The sequence below is a fragment of the Lupinus angustifolius genome, chromosome LG15 (assembly GCF_001865875.1).
Source record: "Lupinus angustifolius cultivar Tanjil chromosome LG15, LupAngTanjil_v1.0, whole genome shotgun sequence".
In the NCBI taxonomy this organism is placed as follows: domain Eukaryota; kingdom Viridiplantae; phylum Streptophyta; class Magnoliopsida; order Fabales; family Fabaceae; genus Lupinus; species Lupinus angustifolius.
In genome coordinates this window covers 10,516,889-10,534,048 of record NC_032023.1, presented here as the reverse complement: position 1 = coordinate 10,534,048, position 17,160 = coordinate 10,516,889, and the positions used below count along the sequence as shown (strand labels likewise).

General features: G+C 32.7%; 2 protein-coding genes across 3 annotated transcripts; one reads left to right on the top strand and one right to left on the bottom strand.

Annotated features, from left to right (window-relative positions):
• Positions 325–5,978, bottom strand: LOC109328050 (ubiquitin-like modifier-activating enzyme 5). 2 transcript variants are annotated; one of them, XR_002105394.1, is made up of 15 exons: positions 5,685–5,978; positions 5,487–5,555; positions 5,251–5,364; positions 4,113–4,241; positions 3,912–3,980; positions 3,567–3,719; positions 3,450–3,486; positions 2,468–2,550; positions 2,135–2,209; positions 1,802–1,876; positions 1,498–1,584; positions 1,287–1,402; positions 1,035–1,081; positions 428–618; positions 325–354 (listed from the first exon to the last, which is right to left on the bottom strand). XR_002105394.1 is itself a non-coding variant. In XM_019561298.1 (14 exons), exons 1-14 carry the CDS (start codon positions 5,772–5,774, stop codon positions 482–484), a joined length of 1,281 nt encoding a protein of 426 aa, XP_019416843.1. In that variant the 5' UTR covers positions 5,775–5,978; the 3' UTR covers positions 325–481. The 2 variants fall into 2 exon arrangements, 1 of the variants encoding a protein (XP_019416843.1); XM_019561298.1 differs by having other exon boundaries at positions 325–618.
• LOC109327693 (uncharacterized mitochondrial protein AtMg00810-like) lies at positions 11,955–12,989 on the top strand. Its single transcript, XM_019560858.1, has one exon. It carries the CDS (start codon positions 11,955–11,957, stop codon positions 12,987–12,989), a length of 1,035 nt encoding a protein of 344 aa, XP_019416403.1.

The window sequence follows — 17,160 nt, the reverse complement described above, 5'->3', positions numbered from 1 at the left end:
AAATGTTCTGGCAGAAAGGGAAGTTTAAATATAGTGGTCCTTAATCAATGTATCTTAATCCCTAGGCTAGCATTGGAATAGGAACATTTTTTTGTATTACCAATATATCCTTTCACCCATGGATAAAAAATTAATAATCATGCATAATTGCTTCTCTCCCAAACAAGTATCATTCTCAGAAATCGAACAATTAATATTTTGATCTTTCTAGAAACCTAACTGCAGATATTAATATGTGGTTGCAATTCCTCAACACAAACAGAAAAACTGTTGGATTAAGGAATGGATTTTCAATTTTGAAGTTAAACCCACATGCCCGAACAATTAAAAACCAAAAAAGCCGTTTTAGTTTTCTTCTCCGTTAATAAGTTATTTGAAAAAAACTTATATTGTCTCCACAACTAATAACCAAAAGCGTTTTAGTTTTCTAGTTTTCTTCTCTTTTATAAGTCATTTGAAACAAACTTATATTTCACTATGGTTAAGCAGAATTAATGGCTTCAAGTTGCTTCCTGAGATCCTCAAGATCATCATTGTCAGTGACCGGAGCTTCGGTAGGAAGTTTCTGAAACGCGTCCGCAGTTGGAAGTTCATGAGTGAGACCTTCAGGCAGGGCATCTGAAATAGATTTTGGGAGAGCTTGTTAATCACTTAAATGCTAGTTGAAGATGAACCAACAATAGAAGTAAAACAAATCTAAAATTCTTCAACAAAAAATGTTAAATGTTTTTCCAACCAACATTTCTCAATAGAAATAAAGCATATTAATATAAAGATGCAATAACACTGACACTTTAGCTTTTGCAATAAAGTTATAGGATGATAGGTAAAGGAGCTAGATAAAACAAAACAGCCATAGCCAAAAAATGTATGTCATCGTTTGTGATCGGTCAAATAAACATTTAATTGTTAAACTTTTAATTTATACAATTTTCCAACCAATCATAAGTTGTGGGACATGGAGTAACAACAAATATGCTGCAGAGACAAACCCATTGAGCATATTAAAATGAACTTAAATATTAAGTAAATACCTGAACTTCTGGTATCAAGACCTTCCGGCTCAGAATCATCAACAACACTGAAAATTTAACAAAAGGTCATCACAACTTAATACAGACAAATTTCAATAATCAATCAGTAATCTTTACATGGTCATTGCATTAAGTATCACATTCATTACATCTAAAATAAAATCAATTCCAACAAAAAAATATCTATTGTCTTCCCTTACAAACATGTAATTAAAATGAAAAACATAAATGATAAAAAGGATTATTATGAACCTTATATTCCATTCATTATCATCATGAAGTGGGCCTTCCTCAGTTGACGGTAGTTCGGCTTCCAATTTCGCTTTTGCTGCAGCATCTCTTGCTGGCTTCGCAAGTGCATACTCTTCCTGCAACACATATATAGCTAAATAGTAAGACACAATGACAAGTTTTATCGCAGGATCAATTTTTTGCAACAAAGGCATGATTGAAAACCCCTTACTTGTCTTGTTAAGCAAGCTACATTTGAACATTGAGGGTTTGGCTTCATTTGCATGGTGGGGAAAAAATCCTTAAGAGAGTTATATCCCTAGAGACAAGAAAACAGAAACAAGGATATCAGAATAAAGCCACCGTATTTTCAAAATGGTAGACTGTTTACTTCATGGTAGCCTCGAAAGATCCTCCTCTTTGAAGAATAAATGATAGTTTCTTCATTTTATTAAACAAAAAAGTAAGGAAGAATTTGCAATAATTTAAACAAAAGGAGAATAGAGGGAACATTGATTCAGTAATGCAATAGTTACCAAATACGGAGAGACTTGACCAAAACCTAACAAGAACTTGAGTGTGTTTTGGACTAGAAGCCCAGCAATAACCCCCTGGAAAGTCAAAAAAGAATTTATAATGCCAGATAAATAACAAACAGAAAGTGTGCTGCATATTCCAAACAAGATAACTAAATAAGCCACTGACAATAGTAGAAAATGTCAAAGGAAATATATCTTTTTATTTGGGTATAAGACGCCGAACTTAAGCATAATAAGATGAAAACTCTCTGAACAATTTATTTACATTTTTAACAATAAAGAAGAAAAGCAACCATTGACCATTGTAAGAGATTTAAAGTAATATTTTACCATGGTGGTTGGTAAAGATGCAGCACAGACCCCTTCACGCTTGAGTGTACGTTCATCTACCCCAGATGCTACAACCTAAAAGGGAAAACATAATTGAACTTTCACATGTTTGTATGTACTATATACAAGTTTCACATTGGCATCAACAAATTTAGTTACACTGGTCACTATTTTGCTTAAGTTATCTTTGGCGATAAAATGAAGTAGTCCACATATGGATGAACTTATGGAACTTAATTATTGCCAGGTTCGATGAATTTCAATCTTTCAAGACAATGTATTATAAAGTGTGAATTAGAATTATACCCAATTTCAAGTAAAGAACAAACATACCAGGGGAGGTGCACATGCAAAACAGGCAGTTTCACCAGGAATAAGTAACTGGATATGACCAGAAACAGCATCCTCAGAAACACCTGTCAAAATATTTATATTGAGTATGAGTTTCCATACAAGTACATTTTTCATACATCTAAAAAGTCAAAGTTACCATGAAGAATTGGCCATTGATCGATGCATCATGGTGACGGAATACACACTTAAGAACTGTATTTAAGAATTAATGTGCCTAGAGTAGTATTAATGTTCAAATGTGAGAAAAATGCTAGTGACCATAAGTAGAAAGCCCACTGCTGCTCGGGTAACTTTCATTTCCTAAAGTTCAGCAAGAAGTGCCTTAACACTAGCTTAGAGGTGAGAATTGAAGGGCATAACAACAATATGTCACACATGCCTTAGATCTTATCATACAAAAATGATGGGAAAATAGAGGGAGACATAAACCATAGGATTCATGCAGAGTGAGTGAGATGAAGAAGTGCATCAGAGAGTATTTGTGATAGAAGAATGTATCTTGAGCTTAATGGAGAAAGAAGTTTATCATATGCTATAAGCCTCACGATGCTTTGTGGTACTAAATGCTAGGCGGTAAGAAGCCAACAAGAGTATAACCTTAGTGTTGCAGAAATTTGGATGAGTGGACATAGAAGACAATATAGGATTAGGAATGCATGAATTGGAGAGAAAGTGAGGCAGCACCTATAGAGGAAAAGATGGTAGTGTCTTGCCTTAGGTGATATGATCATGTGAAGAAAAAACTATTAGCAGTCCTATTAAGGCAAGTAGGTCAAGTGAAGGATAGCCCAATAATTGAAGACAGAGTGGAATACCAAGAAAAACTATGTGAAACTACTAAAAACATATTGAAATGACCCTTTTGGAAGACATGACGTATGACAGAGCACAACGGCGCTATTTCATCTACAGAGAGCAAAAAAACAAGAGATACTATCACCTACAGAAAAAGAATGCTAACCTGACTCCAACCATGTCTGGCTCAATTCATTACAAGCCTGCAGTGCATATAATTTGATAATTCATGAGCAAACTAAAAGATAATCTGATAATTTTAATTATGTTAAATTATAATTACCTGGTTAACAGCCATTCTTGCTTCATAATTATCTACACAGCTTAAGACAAGATCCACACCACTGCCTTGTTTACTAGGGCGAAATGATTTATTTTTCAGAGATGACATGAAGGTTTCAAAACCTTCAACTGTTGTGATATTCAGTGTATAGCTCTAAATGAAAGAGAAAAGGGAATATATCAGCAGGGTAAGAGTGTTGTTTAATAAAGAAAACTACAACAACAACTAACTCTTAATCCCACTAGGTGGGGTCGGCTTAATAAAGAAAAGTACATTCACCTTAGCATCACCACCACATGTAATGAGCCACAGAGGCTACAGCCTAAAACACAACAGAATACTTACCTCAAGCACAACATCAGGGTTTATATCTGAAAGAGTTTCTACTGCTGCATCTGTCTTTGTCATACCAACCTGGAAAGCCAAAACACACTGGTTCATGACATGGTTTAAGTGAATTTGCGGAAGCTTTTATATGTAATATATATATATATATATATCAAAAATTGAATTTTGAACACAAGAAAATAAAATTTGGTCACTCACCTGATCTGGACGAAAGAAGAGCCTATTCATGTTTGCAAGCTCTACTTTGTCATAATCATACAACAAAAGTCGACCTATACCACATCTAGTTAGCATCTCAGCAGCAACACTTCCTACACCCCCAACTCCCTGTGATTGTATAAAAGTGACCAAAGATAAGAACTTGAAACCAAAATGTAGCTTAAAATTTAATATATATATATAATAATAAAAGGGAGAAACTTTCAGAAAACTTTATAATAAGAACCGCCTTTTTGGGTTATGTATTAAAACAGAATTGACCATCTTTTATATTCAATGCCAAAAAGACAAATAAAGTACCTTACATATTCTACAAACAACTTTGCGAAGGTCAAAGAAACTATGAACAATATATATTGATATTTCAAGTGTTATACTCCAACTGTAGATAATAAATCAATAGGATGGAGTGGGATAAGGAGTATAAATCCTTGCAGAGCTAACTTGGGATTCTATCTGTTTTATCACCATGTGGAAAGTGAATGCCACACCTAAATCCTCCAAGTATAAACAAAATATGGAATATTCACCGATTATAATAACATGGATTTGACACAGGATTATAGGGAACTCTCTGAAAGAAAATTGGGGTTTGGTTCTGCTATATGCCAATAACGTCTTCACCATCCACTATGTCAGATTGGAATGGAGATATGTACTAATGGATAACAAATCCAAGGTAAATAGTAAAAAGTGAACTCCGATGTCCAGAGTTTCAATGGCATAGAATCCTACTTCCATTGACTAAATAAACACTGCCATAAATAAAAGAAAATAGGTATTACTAGTGTTAAGTAGTTTACCACATGAATTCACAAAGTAATGCTTCCTCCAAATGATTTTAAACGCTTTTCAAGATTAATATAATGTATATGTTTTAAATGGTTGCCTTGCATCTGTTGCAGGCTAATATGGTCCACAATCAAGGCTCAACTCTGTTGTGGCAGGCCAGCAGTCACTGCTACCAGAATGCTGCAGCCGCATCATGTGATACGGCTGCAGTATAAAACCTTTCTAACAATTAAAAAGACTAGACAGATATGTGCATCAAAGAGTAAACAAATGAGATGCTTATCAATAATAATATGTAAATGTGGAAGAGGAGATTAATACACACAACGATGGCAATTGAGAAATCCCGTATCCGCTCATAATTCTCCACAATTCCCATTCTCTGAAGCGCCATAAGCCGACTATATGGATTGCTATCAACAACCTCAGTACTCATATCCTATATAATCAAAACAATCAATAAAACACTCATATCCTATCAAGACAAAAACAATCAATAAAACATAAACAACAGAAATGAATCAAAAACATGCAAATACAAGAATGTCCAATGCAAATTACCTGAACTTTAGAGCGTCTAACAGGTTCAGCCTTAGCTAGCTTAGCAAGATGCTCAACACGCGATTGAATCTTCAATACAAAAATCAATCCAAGTCAAAATCAATTATAATCTTCTTCCTAATCTAATGTTTGAAGATGAAGATTGATTCATAGATAACTCTAACATAAATGCAGTATAATAATTATAAGTAGTAGTACCTTATGGAGTGATGCATGGAGAGATGGATCAGGAAGAGATTGATCTAGAGATTGAAGATCAGCGAGTAACTCTTTGATCTCTACCTCCATCTCTCGCAATCAAGCTTTGAACTCTTTCGTTGAGATTTGAATTAAACTGAAAATTGAGATTGGAATATGCTCAGAAACTTGAATTATAGGCTTCAAACTTGGTAAGCCATTCAGTGTTGTACGGTTTTTTTATTTTCGGGTTCTTAATCACGGGTCGGGCCGGTTCAGGATGGATAGCTTGCTAGTTTTATTGTTTACAGTATCGGCCTGAGATGGTGTCTCTTCTTAATGATATATAGATTATTTGTCCCCATTCTTATATTACTTTTTTATTTTAGTTCAATAAAAATGTGACACTAAATTAATATAAAAAATAATATTTTTATATTACTAATAACAAAATAATTGATTAGATATATGAGGGCATATTTGTTTTGGTACAAAAAATTCTCATTCTCCAATCATATCTTCAAGGTTGTTCCAAACTAATCACAATAAAATACAAATAAATAGAATTAAAAGATATTTAATTTTTTTAACTAATATAATATATTATAATTAATTTAAGATAGTGAAGAACAACATATTTTTGTCATTGTTTCGCAATTGTGTTAATATAAGAAAGTGTTTGTAACTCTCCTGTATATAAGTAAGTATATTATCTCACCCCACAAATCTTTTTTATGTGTTTCTTCTTCTCGACAATTATTATAACTTATTCTGAAATCACATATTTGATCTAATATTTGATATTTTAACCTATACAAGATATCAATAGAGTCTTGTACAATTATATTAATATTTTCTTGACAAAAGCTATCTTTTAAATAAGTAAGCACTAACTCATTAATTTTTTAATACACATTTTATTAAAATATTATTATTATTTTAGGAAAGAAATCATAATAATATTCATACTAGATCTGACCAACTGCCCATCCTACCTCCTCTACATTTTTGACAACCAATTTTTGTCTCAATAGAGTCTTTCAATGGCATGTTTCGGTCCTCTTTCTCATTACTTAGGAAAATTTGTTATTAGAAAGAAAGTCGGTAATAAACTTTGTAATTTCATATTGCTTTTTTATATTTATTAATAATTTATATTTTTAATTATATCATATTACTTATAATTTGAATAGAAATAAATGCATAAACACTTAAATTAGTATCTATTTTTAATAAAAAATCATTATTATTCCTAATAAATTTTTTTATTATTATTATTTTAAATCATTATCAGCCATATGAAATTATATATTTTATCAATTTGGTTTTTATTCTTTACAAATTGATAAATTAACTTTATTAAATTAAAAATGTGAGTTAGCACTCAAAACTCTAATTACTAATTATTATTAATGGATACTCACAATTATAAATAAAATTAGTCGTAGATAAAATACTTTTGTTTGCACTAATTTGGCTTGATAAAAATTTATATTCATTTTATATCTTATCCATATTTATCTCTAAAATTAAATATATCATTATGATTACTAATAAATTTTATATATCCTATTTATTAAATTTCAATTCATGTCTATATAATATTTATTTATGTTATTAATAATCTATAATAAAATTTGTATATAAAATGTTTTCTTTATCAACACCAATTTGTGAGCCAATTTTATTTTTAAAAAAACTTATTTGAGAAATTGTATTGGGCTAATGACTTCTAAGGAATCCAATTGTTTATAACATGACTTCTATTGACCTAAATTTTTAACTAGAGTTGATCACAAGACATATTGGACCAATTGGTCATCTTATCTTATATTTGTTTCGCATTTAGTTTTAACAGTAAAAATATAATTTCATTGTAAATAAAAAATACATGTTACATTGTGTTTTATTTTACTTTTTTTTGTTTTTCAAAACACTTTCATCCCTGACGAGGATTCTGACTAATTTCTTTAGGGCTTGACTTACGATTCTTACTCGTGGGATGTAGGGTTCACAACTTATAATATTATTACTTACCAACTAGGATCACAACTTGCCTTATTGAAAAGGAGAAAAAGATAGAAGATGGACTTTTTTAAATTTCATATGTCACTATTTTTTCAAACCTCAATATATTCTCACATATATTACCTCAACTCTTTCCTTTTCACCCTTACTCTTCTCACTTACTACACCCACTCAATATAACCCCCAAACATAATCCCCAATATTATCAAAATTGTATCTAGATTGAAACAGTAAATAGATAAATTGCTATGCTACATTAATTATACCGTTCATGCAATCATATTGGTTATATCGACCTTTTCATTTAAACTGTATCAGTTATACCAACTAATTTTCATTAAAATTTGTATTTTTTTTTTATAAAAGTGATTTAATTCTTATTAAAATGTTGTTATGAACGATCCAACATACAATCATTACTATTACTATTGTTTATATTTATAAAACAAGTTACCATCAAATTACACATTTGTTTTAATAAATGGTATAAAAAATATTTATTGTAAATCAAATACCTTCATCCTCAAGCTTTAATGGAGTCTTCTTCCTTCTCTAAACTCTTCTTGGGCCTTTCTTCTTTCTGATGGAGCCCACTTCTCTTTTCTCTATTTTTTGTTTTTGCCTTCACTAAAATACAATGGGCCTTTATTATTTTCTAGTCCACTTAGTTATGCTATATATAGGATTCTAATCCTAACCTCTTGTAACTACTTACTTAATATAGAAACGGTTGTTAAATGCCTTTAAGCTGGTTTCTCTTATTCTTCTTCTTCTTGCTTGAATGTTGAACATTGATGTACATTTCTTTTTCCGCACCTTCCCTGCGCAGTGACTTTAAGATGGTATCAGAGCTCTAGGGCTCTGATTCGTCTCCCAACTACCTCCTCTTGATTATTCCTCTTCAAGCTTGGTATTTCTCTTTAGATTCTTTTGGTTCATCAATTCTTCTTTCTAAATCACTGTAAAAGCATAATGGCAAACCATAGCATCCTCTCTGACCAGCTTAACAACCCCTTCTTTCTTCACTCTAATGAGAACCTTGCCCTCATCTTAGTTACCCCACCAAGGAACACCAAGAACTATCATTCATGGGCAAGAGCAATGAGGTTGGCATTAGAATCCAAAAATAAACTTAATTTCATCAATGGCAGACTGCCACGACCTCCTCTTGAGGACCCTCTATATGGCCCTTGGGTTAGATGCAACACGATGGTGTTGTCCTGGATTCAACATTGTGTAGATGAATCCATTGTGAAATCAATATTGTGGATAGACACTACAGCTGAGTCATGGAAAGACTTACATGATAGATTCTCCCGTGGAGACATCTTTAGAATCGTTGCTCTTCAAAAGGAGTTCTACCATTTAGATCAAGGTAATCTTGATATTTCAGATTACTTCACAAAATTAAAAACACTATGGGATGAGATCGAGGATTTCATGCCCTTTCCTAACTGTAAATGCCTTACACCCTGCATTTGTGGAGCCATGGATTCTCTCAAGACCTACAAAGAACAAGACTATGTGATTCGGTTCTTAGAAGGATTGAATGAGCAATTTGCTCATGTCAAATCCCAAATTATGCTCATGGACCCATTACCAAACATCACCAAAGCCTTTGCCCTGCTCATTCAGCAAGAAAGACAAACTCAATTACCTGTCCCTCCTAGCCTAGAGCCTGATAATAGAGTCATGAATGTTAGCTCTAGGCAAGACTCACACTATAGGAATAACTCCACCAACAATTCCTTTCGAGGCAAAGGGGTCATTCCTTTTAGGGGCAGTGGAAACAGGGCCACTGGGTTTGGAAGAGGACATAACAACAGATTCTGCACTTATTGTGAAAGAACCAACCACACCATTGAGACTTGTTATCTCAAACATGGCTATCCTCCTGGATATTAATCTACAAGATCCTCTAAGATGGTTAACCATACAACTGGATACTCTTTTGATACAAGCACCAACAATGAGGCTGCTCACCAAACACAGAATAACAGTACTGGTTTTAGTGAAGAACAAGTACAAGGCATCTTAGACTTACTACATCAATCCAAGAAGGACCAAACACATTCAGTCAACTTTGTGGTAAATTCTGCATCACTCACTCCTACACCAGGTATTCACCTTAACTTTAAATGGCTCCTAGATACTGGGGCCACTAATCACATTACTCATCAAATTGCCAATTTCACCACATACACAACTATAACTCCTATATTTATCACTTTACCTAATGGTGATAGAGCAACTACTTCTATTTCTGGATCTATCAAATTGACTACTCATTTGACTTTATCTCATGTATTATTTGTATCACAATTTCATATCAATCTTATTTCTGTTACCAAGCTAATGCAATCTTTAGCATGTCACTTGATTTTTTCTCAGCATCAGTGTGTGATCTTGCAGAACAGCACCAATAGGATGATTGGTTCAGCTAGGTTACTACAAGGATTGTTCTTGCTGAACCTACCTCAAACAAGAACCAACTCTTCTCATTCTTTTGTTTTTAATACTAGCACTTCTCAAAATACTAAAGATTGTATATGGCATTTACGTTTTGGTCATGCACCTAAATCTATCATGTCAATTCTTGCTAAACAATATTGCTATACTCATAATACAATTGACTCTATTCCATGTGATGCTTGCCACTCATCTAAACAAAGAAAGCTTCTCTTTCCCAACAATACATCACACACCACACACCCCTTTGAATTACTTCATGCAGATATTTGGGACCCTTATGCCACTCCCTCAATGTATGGGCACAAATATTTTCTAACTTTGGTTGATGATTATACTAAGTTTACTTGGGCAATACTCATGAAAACCAAAGCAGAAACCAGAAACCAGACCCAACATTATCAATTTTGTCTCTCTCATTCAGACTCAATTTAATACTAAACTCAAGATCCTAAGAAGTGATAATGGAGTTGAATTTCTAATGCATGACTTTCTTCAATCTCAAGGCATTATTAACCAAACAACTTGTGTTGAAACCCCTCAACAAAATGGTATAGTTGAGAGGAAACATCAACACATACTCAACATTGCAAGGGCTCTAGTACATCAATCTCACCTACCAGCTAAGCTTTGGAATTTTGCAATTAAGCATGTTGTCTATATAGTTAATAGACTACCAACTCCCTTACTAAAGCACACTAGACCTTACTATTGTCTGCATAACACACATCCACCCATTGATCAACTCAAAGTATTTGGATGTCTTCGCTATGCTTCTACCATCAACTCTCACAGAGGCAAATTTGACCCAAGATCCATTAAGAGTGCCTTTCTTGGTCTTCAAGAAGGCACAAAAGGCTACATCCTATATGATTGCAATTCTAACTCTATTTTCATATCTAGAAATGTTATTTTTTATGAAACTCATTTTCCTTTTCAGTTTATGACAGATATCACTCCACCTCATATCTCCAAGACCTTACCATCACTTACACCAACTACTGATACTACTGATCACATACTCCCCATTCCTGACCTTATCTCATCTACTCTAATTCAAAATCCTCAATCAGTTCAGACCATGATCCTCCTGCAATAAGGCAATCAACCATAATTCGTAGACAACCTACCCATTTGCAAGATTACCATTGTAATCTAATTACAACCAACTCTTCCTCACCCGTTTCTCCCAAACACACACCAGGTATACTATATCCCCTATCAGATTGCATCAACTATACTAATTGCTCTAATTCTTGCAGGAAGTTTTGCTGCTCCATCTCAACAATTTCAGAACCATCCTCCTACAAACAAGCTTCCACCATACCCTGCTGGTATGAGGCAATGTAGAGTGAACTTAAGGCCCTTGCTCTCAACAACACATGGTCACTTGTTGGCCTGCCTAGAGATAAAACTCCCATTGGATGCAAATGGGTTTATAAGGTCACATTACATGCTGATGGCAGCCTTGAAAGGTATAAAGCCAAACTCGTAGCTAAAGGCTTCAATCAAACGGAGGGCATTGATTACTTTGACACCTTTTCTCCTGTGGTCAAGATTACCACTGTCAGAATCATCCTTGTTCTTGCAGCATCAAAATCTTGGTTCTTGGAACAACTTGACATCAATAATTCCTTCCTACATGGAGACCTACATGAAGAAGTTTATATGCAACCTCCCCCTGGCCTACTTCACCCCTCTTCCTCACTTGTTTGCAAACTACACAAATCATTATATGGCCTCAAACAAGCAAGTCGTGAATGACATTTTACCATGTCCTCAAAATTAAAATCCATGGGATTCCAACACTCATCTGTTGATCAAGCCTTGTTCACCAAGTCATCATCTACTTCATTCACTGCCATTTTGGTCTATGTCGATGACCTAGTGTTAGCTGGCAACAATTTATGTGAAATTCAAATTGTTAAACAAGCATTAGATCACGCTTACAAAATCAAAGATCTTGGCCAATTCAGATTCTTCTTGGGCCTTGAAGTTTCCATATCCAAAACTGGCTTACTTCTCAATCAGCGACAATATGCTCTTTCCATATTACAAGACACGGGTACCTTAGCTTCCAAGCCTTACAAAACATCATTTGATCCATCAACCAAACTACAATTCAATCATGGCTCACCATTACCTGACCCTTCACTCTATAGACGTCTTGTTGGGAGACTCATATACCTCACAATCTCCAGGCCAGATCTCTCTTATGCTATTCAACAACTAAGCCTCTACATGGAATCCCCTCATGACACTCATTACCAAGTTGTTATCCGTGTCCTACACTACATCAAATCTTCGCCTTCATTAGGCCTCTTCTTCTCATCCACTTCCAACTTCAATCTCTCTGCTTTTGCTAACTCTGACTGGGCTTGCTGTATTGACACTAGGAGGTCTATCACCGGGTTTTGTATTTTACTTGGACCTTCCATTATTTGCTGGAAAACAAAGAAACAAAAGACATTGAGTCGCTCATCCTCTGAAGCCGAATACCGTGCTTTGGGAATGCTTGTTTGCGAAATTCAGTGGTTGAACTCCCTGTTCAATGATCTCCACCTCCCCCTGCAAATTCCAACCCCTGTTTTTTGTGACAACATATCTGTTATTTACCTTGCTCACAACCCAGTTTTTCATGAACGCACGAAACACATCGAAATTGACTGCCACGTCGTTCGTGAGAAGATTCAGCAAGGCCTCGTTAAGCTTCTTCCAATTTTTTCTTCAGAACAATTGGCTGATGCTTTTACAAAGCCATTACCAACTAAACAATTTCAGCTCTTTGTTTCCAAGCTGGGGCTTCGTGACCTCCACCTTCCACCTTGAGGGGGGATGTAAATCAAATACCTTCATCCTCAAGCTTCAATGGAGTCTTCTTCTTTCTCTAAACTCTTCTTGGGCCTTTCCTCTTTCTGATGGAGCCCGCTTCTCTTTTCTCTATTTTCTGTTTTTGCCTTCACTAAAATACAATGGGCCTTTATTATTTTCTAGCCCACTTAGTTAAGCTATATATATGATTCTAATCCTAACCTCCTGTAACTACTTACTTAATATAGAAACGGTTGTTAAATGCCTTTTAAGTTGGTTTCTCTTCTTCTTCTTCTTGCTTGAATGTTGAACATTGATGTACATTTCTTCTTCCGCACCTTCCCTGTGCAATGACTTTAAGATTTATCATATTTTTATTAATTTTTTAACATTAAAGTTAGTATAGTATTATGTATATCTAACTTCATCGTATACGATTTAATTAGTGAAGTATTGATAAAACTATTGTCACATCATATTAGTATCCTAGTCAGTTTGATGAAGAGTATAATATCAATAACACTGATAATCCCCAACATTGAATTTCAATTTTTTTTTGCCCGTCTCTCCTCTTCTTCTCATAAAACTCTTCAAACGATAACAAAAATGGCATCCATAAACTGATATACAAAAATGCATACCTGGTGTACAGAGCACAAATATTGTAGTTTGTGATAATTATCATTTTTTTTTACTTTCAAATAGTTTTCTTAATGATAATGGAGGAAAATGTTAATGGTTGGCACTAATAGATCTTGATCTAAGCTTTAAAAGTGACGACAATATTTAATTATAATTTATAACTAAAATTAATTGAATCAAAAAATATATAAAGAAACATACATGATTAGATTATAGTTAAAATTTTCAGTTATTTCTTTTTCAATATAAATTACTATATTGTCAGTAAGAAATTTATTTTCTATCTACTATGTAATTTTCTTTTTTTGTTTTCACTACAAAAAAGGATATTTATGTAGTAGCTAAACTATAATAACTAAAATAAGACGAATAACTAGATAAAACAATATATAACTAATGACATATGATTAAGAATTTTTAAAACTTGAATGACTAACGACATTAAGAATAAAGTTTTGATATTGACATCTCAAATTAATATTCTTTTGCTCATTGAAATTTATATGATAAAAAATTTGAACAAAAAATGCATATATTATCAATATTAAATGATAGTATCCATAGGTATATATTATCAATATATACATAATCAATTTTATCACGTGTAAAATTATTACAAACTCAAATGGAGTCAATATTATAACCAACTTCTACACGTGTAAGAAATCTTTCATCATGTATAATTTTTAGAAGGACCACACAAGTTGCACAATTTTTATTTATCAAGTTACAAATTAAAGAAATATGTGAGATTCAACTAGTATCTTCATAAAGACATCATTTGGGTATAAGTAAAGGAAATACATATGTTGTTCAAGAAAGTATCACTCTATACGTGATTTTAATAATTTAAGAGTTTAATAATTAAGTATTTTTAGATTATATATCACAAGTGACATATAAAGTAACACACTTTTTAGGACAACATATCTATTTAAGTAAATAAAAAAGTATTTTAATAACTGTTTAAAATATTCCAGCGGGGCAACAAACACAATATAATTTTATAGACCATACATTCATATTAGTTGAACAAACTATTGATATAGAAAAACATGATTTTGATGAGCTGTGTGGCCTCCAATTTCTTCCCTATCTACGTCCCTTTCTTCATTATTCTGTTCTCATGCTCATTACATGCACATACTTTTAAAAGGCATCATAAGTCAATTGAAATCAAACTAACTTAAAAAAATATAGTTTGTGATAGGAGCCCCAATCCTAGGCCCATTCTGATTAAGCAGACATGATCGGAAATCAAATATTTCAATTATCTTTTAATTTCATAATGGGTCTTATGTTGTTGAGCCTAGTTCTAATAGTTACATCCCTAATTCTCTAGCTTACTGTATTAAAACATATCAAAAGATGATATATGGATGTTGTGAATGAAGTATTATTCTATTATATACAAATTTCTTCATTTTCTGCACAATTTATTCATACTGCAGTTTTTACTACTAGTCAGACCCTATCAGTTTGCGTTTGATAAGAGAACTTTGTCGTCCATAATGGTCCTAATCGGTTCGAGCAGGACTACCTTGGTTTGATGGAAAATACATGTGATTTAGACAAAAAAAATTTAACTTAATTTTTTTTTATTTTTCTCTAGATAATCTTGCTATGAAATTGTGACTTGTGAGTAAGCATACCATATTTTTATATTATGTTTTACTTTCTACAAATTAAACAAATATATTATATTTGTCTACTTAAAATATTCTATTTTACTACGAAAATAAAGTATCTTCTGATAAAGAGATAAGTCATTCAGTTACTAAAATCATGACATGTGTCGTATTATCTATAATTAGTTTATCTCCAATGTGTATATAATACTTTGGAAGAAAACATAATTATTCTAAATTTACCTTTTTATGAAACATGTCCTAAAACTATATTGGTGGTGCTGCTACTGGATATGTCACATAAGAGTTTTGCTTTATAAATAGGCAGACTACATTCTTTAACCAAAGTCATATGAGAAAATAAAATATGTATGATTTTTATACATTGTTATTATATTATTTACTATCAATGTTTAATTATTATTAATTCTTTAAAAAAAAGTAATATAAAGAATGATATATTGAGGTTATATAAATACTGGGCACACTCAAGTCATATTACTGAGATATGTCATTCAAATGTTACGTTTGAGGAATAAAAAGTATTTTCCGGTATAAAGGGTGAGGCTATATATGGACCCATGGGATCATCTACTGGAAATGAAAATGTTCATAGAAGTATGGTTTGCTAGGTCCATATTCAACATGAACTATATATAGGACCTATTGCGTGAGTATAAACAAGTTTTAACCAATTGTACTTTTATTTTTAGAACGTTGATTATTGATATATTATTAGGTATTATATATGTTTTGAAACTCTAATACATCCAATTAGGGTTTATAAAACAGGCATGTATATCTTAGTACTTCAACTCAATACAGTGGACCCAAACATATTTGTATTTCTAATTAGTGTAAGATATAATAAAAATTTGAGTTGAATATATTATATTGGTCTATTTTATTCAATTCTATATAAAATGAGGTTTCTTATGATAATATATTTCAAGTAAATAGACTTTTTTATATATATGCTTTTTACATGGACAAATATTCTATTGGAGATCTTCATCCATGAGTTACAACATTTTTCCATGAGCTAAGTGAAAGAAGTATAGAAGTGGGTTTGACACTACATCTTGACCCAAAACCTTAAGGCATTAGGTCTATGTATCTATCCACTTATATGCTTTTTATAACTCATCTATTTTTGCTCAATGTGAGACTTCTTCATTCACACTTTGAATACCCAACATCTCTCCATCAAGTGTGAGTTCTCCTTCGAGTATTGGATATACCAGAGCTCAGCTCTTTATCTACTTGCACCGCCGTTGGTTTATCCTTTCATCAATGGAACACGTTGCCTATAACATTCGTCCATGAGTTATAACATTATAACACGCTGCCTATAACATTCTCAGTTCTTTATCTATTGGCTCTGATACCACTTGTTGGGAGATCTTCATCCATGAGTTATAACATTCGTTCATGAGCTAAATGAAAGAAGCATATAAGTGGATTTGACACCACATCCATCTTGACCCAAAACCTTAAGACATTAGGTCTATGAGTTCTTCCACTTATATACTCTTTAACTCATCCATTTTTACTCAATGTAAAACTTCTTCATTCACATTTGAAATACCTAATATATTCAACAATATTAATCTTATGTTTTGGTAACCATAAAACATTTTGGAAAATGTTAAAAAGAACTATACACCCTACAATTATGATAAAAATGGACAAAAGCTAGCTAGTGTATGCATAGCACAAATGAATGGATGCCAAACGACAAAGATGTCGATCTTTATGTGATCTACCTAAATCTCAAAAGCATCACCCATTAATTTGGTTGTTATCCAATATACTTCTTTTCATATATTTATTTCTGAGTTAGAAAAATTAGATGTGTCCACACAACTTTATGTCTTATCTCACTATCTTGCAGTCCACATAATTTTATTTTATAGTAT

Coding starts and splice junctions, on each gene's coding strand:
- LOC109328050 (XM_019561298.1), bottom strand. CDS start 5,774: ATGGAGGTAGAGATCAAAGAGTTACTCGCTGATCTTCAATCTCTAGAT. Junction 4,242..5,250: donor ATTTCTCAATTGCCATCGTT/GTGTGTATTAAT, acceptor ATACAATCACAG/GGAGTTGGGGGTGTAGGAAG. Junction 1,403..1,497: donor TAGCTTGCTTAACAAGACAA/GTAAGGGGTTTT, acceptor TATGTGTTGCAG/GAAGAGTATGCACTTGCGAA.
- LOC109327693 (XM_019560858.1), top strand. CDS start 11,955: ATGGGATTCCAACACTCATCTGTTGATCAAGCCTTGTTCACCAAGTCA.